Consider the following 11,182-nt stretch of genomic DNA (forward strand, 5'->3'; position numbering starts at 1 on the left):
ACCTTGGCCTGTTGGCCATTATTGAAGGCAATAAGTGCTCTTTTTAGCCATCATTATGATCCATATACTGTTATTGTTAGTAGGCTAATTGCAACATAAAAAATAACACTTCAAAAAGACAAAAAAGCTGAAAAAATCATAAAAATCAAATGAATAAAAAAAATCATGAAAAAATAAAAAAAAATCGCCAACCCTGCCGAAGCTTGTTTGCCTGATATGTGATAAGGTGTAGGGAAAACTGGAATTCCTTAAGATTGAGTTTGGTCAGTCATAGATGTATATAAATATTTACCAGAGAAATGCTTATAATCTTGAAAGCAATATTGGATGAGATGTGTGAAAGAGGAGATGAGTATATTGCCATGATAGTTTGTTAGGAAATAGTGGTGACAATGCTAGTAACTTCTGGGATAACTGAAAGTGATTAGATTTATATTTTTAAAAGGTGTAGAGTACAAGAGACAGAGAATTGTGACTGTGTTAGCTCATATTGTGTGATGTGTGAGAAAACAAATAACAAATATTTTACTAATGCTAATAGAATAGAATTGTCAGCACTGAAGAAATAGGCCCATGGCCTTGTTGCTGATTCTTGGACTTTTCTTGACTTGATTCCACAAGGGATCTGGCTTCTGAGCCCAATCTTTCCACAACTGACGATTCTTTGAGATAGCTGCTGAACTTATTGGTCAATAAGGTGCTAGGCATTTTGCAACTGAACATGTGCTCCTGCATAGCTTTGTCTAGTCTGTTCTTAAAGGCATTCATACTCAGAACGTCAACAATGCTGTCAGGTAGGCTGTTCCACATGTTAGTGAATCAAAGTGAGAAGTAATGTTGCTGCATGGATGTGTTACAACGCAGTTTTTTTGGTTTATAGCCGTGCTTCCTGGTGTTGGTTCTTGTTTTAAATTCTAGGACTCCTGGGACCTGGTATATAATATAAACCATGGGTATGGGGTACCCATGGGTGCTTCAAACCATGGGTACTTCAATGAGGTCACCACACTGATGTTGATAACAGAGGGTTTGAAGCTTCATAATCATTAATCTTTCTTCATAACGCTTGCCTTTTAATCCCGGAATTATTCTTTTTGCACGTCTTTGAACACTCTTGACTAAATTTTTGTCCTATTCTAGTTTTGGTCACCACACTGCACATGGCATTTCCAAAGTCTAGGTTTGGATGCACAACAGCAATAAACAACAGCTTCATTGCAAAATAATAATAAAGACAAACAGTTACACCCAAGCTCTTCTCTTATTTAATATAAATGCCAAAATAACATGATAATAACTAAAAAATAATGTAGTGATAACAGAAAAAATAAGTTTTAAGAATTTTTCTCTTTATTTCAATGTCAACTGGCCTCATCTGCACCCATGTGACCTATCTAACCCTTAACATAAACTATCTCTCTCACTTGTGTTGTATTATTCCTCTGTTCTATTCATGATTTTCTCTCAATCACCCCCCATTAAATGAATACTATGTATGCCATGACTGGCTCATGGTGTTTCAAAGACCTGACTATGATGTTCTTCCAGGTAACTTCACCCCAAAACCACGTCCAAAAAGTATTACAAATAAAATCTCTTTAATAGGAAGTGTTGGAACTTCTTGTCCAGATGACAAAAGAAAAAGGCATCAATAAAGCACCAAGTGAGGATAGTATGGCCAGCTTAGATGACTCTTCTTTCCTTGATGGTGACAAAGATGTGGCTGCTTCATCTATCAACTCTTTAGGTGAGTCAGTCCCTTGCTCATCTATAAAGATAGTGTCAGATAAGGGATAGATTCACTGTCAAGCTGTATGGTACCTGAATTTTTAAGGCCACAAGTTGTTAAAATTTTAAGCCATTAGAAAAAATTTTTGAGCCTAAAGTTCATTTTTTTGAGCTATAAATCTCTTTTTAATGCTATGAATATGAATTCTCTCCAAATTTATTTTTGAAATCATGGTAATTAGTTTGAAGTTTGTAATTTATCTGAAAATCTGTTTACACTCGAAATTTTTTTTCTTCAATTTAGAGGCAATATATTACATAAAAATGTACTCATTTTGCTTGAGTACATTATTGCTTGTGAGATAAATGCATGCTGTCTGACATGACTGCAAGTATGAATTAAATTGTGTGCCAAACAATGTTTTTTATGTAAAAAAATTCATTATGTTAACTTCAGAATAATTTGTCAACAGCATTTGATGCTATAAAAATATTACATAGGTTTGCATCTGTAGCACTGATATGTTTCATATATGGTATACGGAGGAACTTTCACTGTTGATCCTATTTACCAAGAGTTCAATGAAGTATAGAATAAGCTTATACGCATTTTTCATTCTTTTGGTTACTTGCAGATGTTTTTGTCCACATTGTTTTTTTTTCACATGGAATCTATCTTCTTCTAATGATCTCAATGGGATCTACGGTAGTCAGCGGCAATCAATGTTTTTGATTTCATAAAAATCAGATGGAAGAAATATTATAAAATATAATATATATAACATTCTGCATAACCATAACCATAACCTCCTGGGGTTTTTAAATTTTCCCCCAAAGTTCATGTCTTCTCAAAGTTGTCTAGATGCAGAATGGCTAAGAATTTGTCTCCAGGGATTTTTATTGAGGCTTTGCTTCCAAGATAACTTATTTAAAAAAATTCAGTTCAGGGCAAATTCACCTGGCTTATTACCTTACATCATAGCAACTTGTACTCAGGTCAAAAATATTCATATCTCCTAACTCTCTGTTGTAGGGGAAATACATGTTACTGCATCTAGTGTACTAAAAAATCAAATTGATATTTTTGTGTGGGTGTAATTATCATTGTCATGTGGATTAACCTGTTATTTTTGTTTGTGTAATTGTTATTGTTGTGTGGTTGTCACAGTTGTACTTTGGGTGAAGTTTTGATTGTTGTGTAACTGATATTGTTTTATGTCTTCATTTGCAGATGAGAGTGCAGGAGCTGACCTTGAGTTGCCTACAGGAGTGGAGGAGGTTGAGGTGCAGGGAGACATTGAAGAAACTCCTGATGAGTGGATGGACATCATAGGGTCTGGTGACCTCAAGAAAAAGGTAAAACAAAGTAGGAAGCTATTAACTCAAGTTTATGAATAGGCTAATTTCTATTCAATCATATACCAGATTCTCCTTAGCTTAATCAAAAGTAAGATGGGTCGGTGCATTAAAATTCTTACAGCTAATTCCAGCTCCACATACTCGTAAAACTATTAAAAATAAAACTATTAAAAATTTGTGGACATTTATAAATTTTGTTATAAATTTTGAGTACTGCACCCAATAATGTGTACTGTCTTTTGTAAACAATATTTTTTTGAGACGCGTTGAGCAAACATTGCTTGCACAAAATCACTTAGTGCCCGTGGCTCCTTTAAAAAGATGTGCCTTTTTCTTCAGGTTCTTGTGGCAGGAATTGTAGAGACACGACCTGTCCGAGGAGACACCGTGTGCATTGAGCTAACAATGCGGCTTTCAGATGGCACACTTGTAGAGGACACACACACACTCTACTTCACTTTAGGGGACAGTGAGGTGTGTTGTCAAGTTTGCTGCATTCATTGCAAATATTAATTTTTTTTCTAACATGCAAGCTTAAGCCCTAAGCCAAATTGGAGAGCTTGAAGTTTTGTCCTTATTTTCCTGTAACATGAAAAAGCCTGACCTTTTTAAATTTATGCTGATGCCATAGATTGCTGACTATAACTTCTGTGCAAGTTAATTGCCATAGCTGTTTGACCTGAAAGTATTTAACTTTTACTTGAACTTTCAAAAATATTCACGCAGATTTTATTGAATTATTATTATGTTAAAAAAATATCTAATTAATTGAGAGACTTTTAAAAAATTTTTCTTTCTTTCTGGCTGAGTTTGTTTTACTCCTCATTCAATGTGCATGGAATGGACGATAGTTGGCAAAAAATAGGGTGGCAACTTATTTTACTGTTGTAGATATTTGTAGGTCAACTTACTTGGCCACTAATCTTGGTATATATATGAGGAGCATCTAACACAGCTGTACCAATCAACTCAAACAATATGGCTTACATTTTGCATGATTCAGGTAATCCCTGGACTGGACCTTGTCGTGCCGCTCATGGACAGAGGTGAAGAATCAGAAGTTTACATCCACTCTAGGTGTGTTGGTTAACAATTATTTTTTCTCAATGCTAATAAGAAAAATTACTTGAATTTTAGATTTTATTTCAGAAGAATTAAGATGTTTAACATTCTTGTTTCTATCGGGATTACATTTTCATTAATTTTATGTAGTAATGAAGTTCATGGGTGCATTTTGTTGGCCAGGTTTGCATACGGCAGCAAAGGAGATGGTGAAAGAGTACCTGCAGACGCATCACTCCTCTGCACAGTCAAGCTTCTAGACTACAAGCCTGAAGACATTCCAGAATCTCTTCCAATAGATGAAAGACAGCAGATTGGGTAAGCCTTATAGTATTATTCAACATATGCTATAAGTTATTTATGTATGATAGCACATTTCCCAGTGTCTCAGCTACTGAATTTTTCACTCAATCTTGAAACTTAACATTCAGTTGAAATTTTTGAATTTAGGTTTAAATTCAGTCTTATATTTATCTAAGTGGCTGGATGCAGTTCTCCTAGCTCTCTGTCGGTTCTCTAGCCTGCATTAGGCTTTAAAAGCACCAACCGCACTTTCTCTGACCCCAGTTTTTGGGTGGTTGTAATGTTTTATTATCTGGAAAAAATTTGCAATATACTGGATTAACCTCGCAGTCCATATGAAATCAATGTGCCAATAGAACCTCATTTGGGTATGTCCAAGCTGCTCATTACAATCCAATGTGTTGTTTAAAGCTTGCACTCTTATGTCTTCACATCACTAGGAACCGCAAGCGTATTCGTGGCAACTGGTGGTTCAACAGAGGTGACTACAGTGAAGCAGTTCAGTGCTACAAGGCCGCCGTGGACTTCCTTGATGATACAGAGGAGGTCAACTTTGATCAGGAAGCCAAACCTGAGGTCTGCATTAATTTTATTTCTAATTGTCTCGATACAGAATTGATCATGAGCCTCCCATCTCTAAGAAGCATTACGAGATATAAAGCAGCATAAATGGGCAACAAATATCATAAGATTTCAAATCAAGTTTTGATGTTTGCAACAATACATAATTATATTCATTGACTTCTTTCTCTATCAAATAAGACTATGAGATAACTCATCCCATAACAAACAGGGAGTGTTTGATTGTCGTACATTTTTCAAATAATACCTATTTTCTACCTTTATCAAGTTATTTCCTGCTCAATGCTTTAGTTGTGTTCAGTAAATGTGTGTGTATCATCATTTATAAATCTGCATGCAAATTTGTGCTGCCCCAGGTGTTGGCTATCCTCGAGGAGCGCCTGAAGGCCCTGAACAACATGGCCGCCGCACAGATCAAGCTGGGGGCTCTGGACGCTGCCCTCGCCAGCGTCGCGGTCGTCCTGCAGTGCCAGCCCAACAACGTCAAGGCTCTCTTCAGGAGAGGCAAGGTGAACACAGCAAGACGTCAATATTATCTTCAGGGAGGATAAGATGAACACAACTTGCCGTCACTCATTATGTTCAGTAATGGTGAGGTGAACGCAGCATATCACTCATTATGTTCAGTAATGGTGAGGTGAACGCAGCATGTCACTCATTATGTTCAGTAATGGTGAGGTGAACGCAGCACGTCACTCATTATGTTCAGTAATGGTAAGATGAACGCAGCACGTCACTCGTTATTGTTGAGCAGCAAGCTTGGTTTTGCAAGAAACACTTTTGAGGCAATATTATTACTGAATATCAGTAAAACTGTAATATAGATTTATTTTCGAAGCGAAATCATTCAAAAGAAATTATAATTTCCTTCTTAAGTGGTAGAGCTCACGCGTATTCAAGTCAGATCCAATGAAGTTGTATAATCTCTACGATATTTTAACTAGGATATTCCCTTCACAATATTTGGAACGTAACAGATGCGTGTAACTTTAGTCTGCTGGTCAAAAGAAGTAATGTTGACCATTGCTCTTCCTCTCTACACTCAGAGCAGATTGATGTCAAAAGTAGCTTTTCCGTGTTGTCTTATGGGCAGGGTGGCCCAGTGGTTAAAGTTAAGAGTACCAAGATTGGCGCAGAGAGGCGCGGATTCGATCCCAGCTCTGTGCGCCAGTTTTTGGTCAGAATCGGCGAGGAGGCCGGGCACAGCAGAATTGTAGCAGTGAGTTGTGAGTTCGAGACCACAACAAGCTGTGAATGTTCTGCGATGTTAAGAATCAGTGACAGGCCTAAGGCCTAATAAAGGCTGAAACCGCTATTATTATATTGAAAAGTTTCTTTGCTTCAAACTCTTGCACTTGGCCAGACTTCTCTTTTATTTTTAGCTACCGTAAATATAATTTTAAACCTATTAATTATATATCTTACAACCACGAAAAATCTTGGCATAAGTGTGCATTATGAGGTGCTGGTTTAATATTTTGTAAAGTATATTGTAAAAAGTTTGCTTCTTAACACGGCATTGTACCCCAGGCCCTGCACCTGAAAGGCCGCAGCACTGAGGCCATCAAATTTCTGAAAGAGGCCCTGCGACTGGAGCCTGAGAACCGCGCCATCCATGCCGAGCTGAGCAAGATGTCAGACGCAGCGCGACAGGAGACCGAGAGCGAGAAGACGCTCTACAGGCGCATGCTGGGGCTGCGACCAAACGAGCAGAACAGGGAGCCGGACCGGCACCCCACCCTCAGGATGGTGAGACAAGTGGTTAGCGCCGCTGTATGCGCAGTTATGGCGGCAACGGGATAAGAGGAGCTACTCGTGGGTTCGAGCCTCGGGAAGCTCAGTTAAATTCTCGGTGTCGCTGGTAGATGGCACCATAATCGCCGTCGAAAAAGGTGGTGCTTTTAGCATGGCCTTGGGTGTGTGTCCCTAAACCAACTCTGGGTATGTGTTACCTGGGGGTATCTTAAGGCTGATAAGCGAGTCATGGTTCGTGTTACTCATGAACTCAAATTCTTATTTCAGTAGCCCTGTAATTTTTTCATCATATTAAAGCGATCGATTTATATGATAAATTAAAATTGATACACAATTCTTCCATCAAAGTAAAAATGCATTAAATTAATTAGAAAAACAAATTAATTTCTAACTGTCATCCCTGTTCCATGTTTCATTCTGAATTTCAATGTTGCAGTTTCCTTGGCGCGTGTTCCTGATCTGCTTCACGAGCATCGTTGCTGTGCTGCTGGCGTACAAGTATCGGGATTTGTTACAATGACAGCCCTTCAAAGGGGCTGCTTCCGTTCCCGAGTACACTCAAAGGAGCCCTGCGTTCATCCATAAAAACAAGCCAAATACTATTATGACTTCATCTCCTTCGGCCCAGTTGCCAGATTACTGGTCTACTCCCGAGACGCTTTCTGCTATTCATCCTGCCTCTTTGCAGCTAACTCCTCATTCTCCCACGCACATCAAGCCCACAGTGTACCCCACATCTATTCAGGCATCAACATCTATGGGGACTACTCCGCAATTCGAAATGACTTATTTGACCTCCACTGTACTCTTAGTCACTCAAACAACTCCTTATGAAGATATACTCCACACAGCTAGAACCAAATCGAGTATCACTTCACTTAGTGGAAAGCAGACGTCAGTTTCCGTATCAGCAGTCGTTTCGAGCCCACTGAGATCTGTGTACTCATCTTCTGCTGTTCTCCACTCCCTTGTTCTATCAGACTTTGAAACTTTAAACAAACCGACGTGGAAGTTGACTTCACTACTTTCTAAAACATCAGCGATGTCTTCGTTGAAGTCATCATTGCTCGTGTCTGAAGTTCCAAAGTCTCTCAACTCAAATGCAATGTCCCGAGTTGTGGTTACTCCGTATCCGAATACTCGAGTGGCCACAATGGCTATCCTCACGAGTGCATCCATGGCCGTGTCCTCTATCAACGGGAGCATTTCCAAAGCTGATGTCAATAAGGCCAATCATAGTACAGAAATTTCTACTGAGCCGCACGTCCTGATTTCGTCCATGCAGTTCATGTCTCCTCCTACTCACTCGTTCCCTGCTCCTTCTGTCGCCGCTACTTCTGTCCCCGCTCCTTCTGTCCCCGCTCCTTCTGTCCCCGCTCCTTCTGTCCCCGCTCCTTCTGTCCCCGCTCCTTCTGTCCCCGCTCCTTCTGTCCCTACTCATTTTGTCCCTGCTCCTTCTGTCGCTGCTACTTCTGTCGCTGCTACTTCTGTCGCTGCTACTTCTGTCCCCGCTCCTTCTGTCCCTACTCATTTTGTCCCCACTCTTTCTGTCTCCGCTCCATCTGTTCCTTCTCTTTTTGTCTCCGTTTCCTCTGTCCCTGCTCCTTCTGTTTCCGTTCCTTCTGTCCCTGCTCCTTCTGTCTCCATTCCTTCTGTCCCTGCTCCTTCTGTCCCCGCTCCTTCTGTCCCTGCTCCTTCTGTCTCCGTTCCATCTGCCCCTGCTCCTTCTGTCTCCGTTCCATCTGCCCCTGCTCCTTCTGTCCCCGCTCCTTCTGTCTCCGTTCCATCTGTCCCTGCCTCTTCTGTCTCCGTTCCCTCGGTCCTTGCTCCTTCTGTCTCCATTTCCTCTGTCCCCACACCTGCTGTCCTCGCTCTGTCCAAAACGGCGACAAGGGTTCATGATATCTCTTCCAGCGCTCAGTTCACTGGACGTCCTCGAGTTCACGTCTCATCGGATCGCATTATGAGCGCCCCCAGCCGCTCTCGTGTGAATCGTTAATTGTTTACATTTCAATCATGAATTAGCGAGGCCACGATAAACTGCTGGACTTTCCTCTAATCCAACTACTCAAGCACTCATTGCCAATGAGGTCGACGTTCATGTACTTTAATATAGCAGAAACATTACTAAATAATTCAAGTATCAACCATATTTCAATGTAAAATTAACTTCATGTACACATCCTTCAACTAACCCTTACATTCCATGACTTATTACCATTTATGGTTATAAATCAAACTAGAAAATTAGTCGCGATATTTTGATATGATTTATTTTATTTGAGTGGAGATTATCCCATTCCCCCATTAAGTCCCTTATTGAATATTTTAAAGTTAAATATCAATTATTTAATACCCCTTAGTCCCACGTCCATCATTAAATATTTTGTGTTCAAAATGCTGGGATGCGACGAAACTTGGGTATGCATTGATATCCTCTTGCTTCTCCAGAGAAGTAATCGAGATCAGATACGGGCAGCGCTATTAAAATTTGTGATTATGAGTGCCAGATGTTGGAAGCTAGTGATTCTGTGAGCGTATTCTGAATGTTTATATTTTAGTAATAATAAGTTCGAGCTTTTACAGCAAAGTAGTCACTAATATATATTCCTTCGTAGAGTCTAGACGTCTCCCACAGCTTGCAGCTTCTGAGTGTCTTCAATGCCTAGTGAGAATCGTTCTATTGCTTCGACGAGACAGCCGCCGGGAGGTTAGCTTTTGTTACCTATATGGTAATTAATCAAAGTAGGGGCGAAAGGGACTGCGTTCAAATACTAATTTATTTTTAACTTCAAGTATGAAACCAGCATATTTAGTATACTAATCTCATACCTTATAAGATACTAATCTTGGATATGCTCGTCATACGATAGGGCTCATACAGGTGGCTTCGCCTTCCACGTTTGACTGCGATCTGGGACCTGATTTCAAAATGTCTCCTAGCCACAATGGCGTACATGCTGCTCAAGTCGTGAAGTAACCTATGGATTCTGGTTAAGCTAAGAGAAAATTGATGTTGTCCAAATCCGCGATAATTTCAAAAGCGCTGACCAAAGGTCAAGGTGTCATGGCAGCTTAAAAATCTAGTCTCGTATTAACATGTGTAAAACGACCATCATTTTAGTATAGGAAATGATTTCGTCTGGTGCAGCTCTATTCTTACACTAATTTTGACAAGACTCGTATAGCTGCATCCACGCTGTGCTGATGATGGGGCGGTGCCGGGGTATGACCGTGTCGTTGATGCGGTTGCTTGCCCTGCTGTGTAAGCAGCTCGTGTCATAGGTAGAACCGCTTTTCTAATCAGTTTATCGTAAAGTTGTGGGAACTTTCGGTGTTCACTATCGTTTACATGCACAGCTACTGTACGTTTTAGAAATTACTGTCTTTGTATGACTCGAATCTTTAACCTTCATTCTGATTGCCAAACTGAAAGTGATACATCGGCAACGAAAGGTTTTCAACCCACCGGCTGCTCCTCAAGAAAAATTTACGTCTCATTTTTTTTTAACATTTCTCATGGTAAATTCATTCGTCTGTTATTTTGATCTAGAGTTCCTTCGAAATTGGAAGCACCAAAGGCAAAGTCGGTGAGCTAACAGGAGTGGATTATCCAGACATCTGATAAATTATTAAAATCGACGAACATTCTAGAATGTTACACAAGTACGGCGATCACAAGGCCGCAAATCATTAGAAATACAAATTCACTAATACCACGAGATTTCTTTCGCCAGCCATCAGATAAATCTATCTATTTCACTAACAAAAATACAAGTTTCTAACGAGACCATTATCAATGTTATCAATACTTATCATTATATGATTATCGCATCCAACATAACGTTATGGCCTTTTAAGTATAGTTTTTATGGACTAGCAGCAAGCTGAATAAATGTAACGGCTCCCACCCTTGACTAAAAAGAATAAGCAACGGCGCCGGCCGCTGGTCGGCCTTTTGGCCGTATTTTTCGCAACAAAATCTGTTCAATGAAACTTTGCCACAGTATAGGAAAGAAACTGAGGTTACAACATTGTTCAAAAAAAGGTGGCAGGAGTTAGGTACCCGAGCAAGGAAGCGCAGCCGTGCAGCGGCGTGCACCACCAATTTTGTACACCAATCATTCCAGAATAGAACGCGTAGGTACGTAGCCAGGCTCACAAGTTTTGTTAGTAAGGTTGTGGAATCTGCTGAGCAGCTGAGGGCCGAGGGGTGACATGGTCGACAACTTGACTGCTTGCTATCTGCTATCAGACTGTTGACATGGCTTCACAGCCGGGAGATCCATTAAAGGCAATCCTACATACAGTCGACAGAATTCCTTTGAGAATAGTTAAACTTGAAAATACCACGAATCAGTAGAGCTAAGATTCAGGAATCCTACATAAATCA

General features: G+C 40.0%; 2 protein-coding genes across 4 annotated transcripts; both read left to right on the forward strand.

Annotated features, from left to right (window-relative positions):
* Positions 1 to 1,533: 1,533 nt before the first annotated feature.
* LOC108681033 (peptidyl-prolyl cis-trans isomerase FKBP8) lies at positions 1,534 to 7,314 on the forward strand. The gene is made up of 9 exons (XM_018169993.2): positions 1,534 to 1,747; positions 2,960 to 3,084; positions 3,427 to 3,561; positions 4,091 to 4,164; positions 4,333 to 4,467; positions 4,893 to 5,028; positions 5,391 to 5,543; positions 6,565 to 6,783; positions 7,226 to 7,314. The coding sequence occupies exons 1-9, from the start codon at positions 1,630 to 1,632 to the stop codon at positions 7,307 to 7,309; spliced, it is 1,179 nt and encodes a 392-aa protein (XP_018025482.1). The 5' UTR covers positions 1,534 to 1,629; the 3' UTR covers positions 7,310 to 7,314.
* Positions 7,315 to 7,393: 79 nt separating this feature from the next.
* On the forward strand, positions 7,394 to 10,182 carry LOC108681032 (SH3 domain-containing protein C23A1.17-like). Of its 3 annotated transcripts, none has more exons than XM_018169991.2 (2): positions 7,394 to 8,258; positions 8,304 to 10,182. In XM_018169991.2, the coding sequence occupies exons 1-2, from the start codon at positions 7,394 to 7,396 to the stop codon at positions 8,786 to 8,788; spliced, it is 1,350 nt and encodes a 449-aa protein (XP_018025480.1). In that variant the 3' UTR covers positions 8,789 to 10,182. The 3 variants fall into 3 exon arrangements, with proteins under 3 accessions (XP_018025480.1, XP_018025479.1, XP_018025481.1); XM_018169990.2 differs by having other exon boundaries at positions 7,394 to 8,243; positions 8,274 to 10,182; XM_018169992.2 differs by having other exon boundaries at positions 7,394 to 8,123; positions 8,199 to 10,182.
* The last annotated feature ends 1,000 nt before the right edge of the window (positions 10,183 to 11,182 follow it).

This window comes from Hyalella azteca, unplaced genomic scaffold, assembly GCF_000764305.2.
Source record: "Hyalella azteca isolate HAZT.00-mixed unplaced genomic scaffold, Hazt_2.0.2 contig15455, whole genome shotgun sequence".
In the NCBI taxonomy this organism is placed as follows: Eukaryota; Metazoa; Arthropoda; class Malacostraca; order Amphipoda; family Hyalellidae; genus Hyalella; species Hyalella azteca.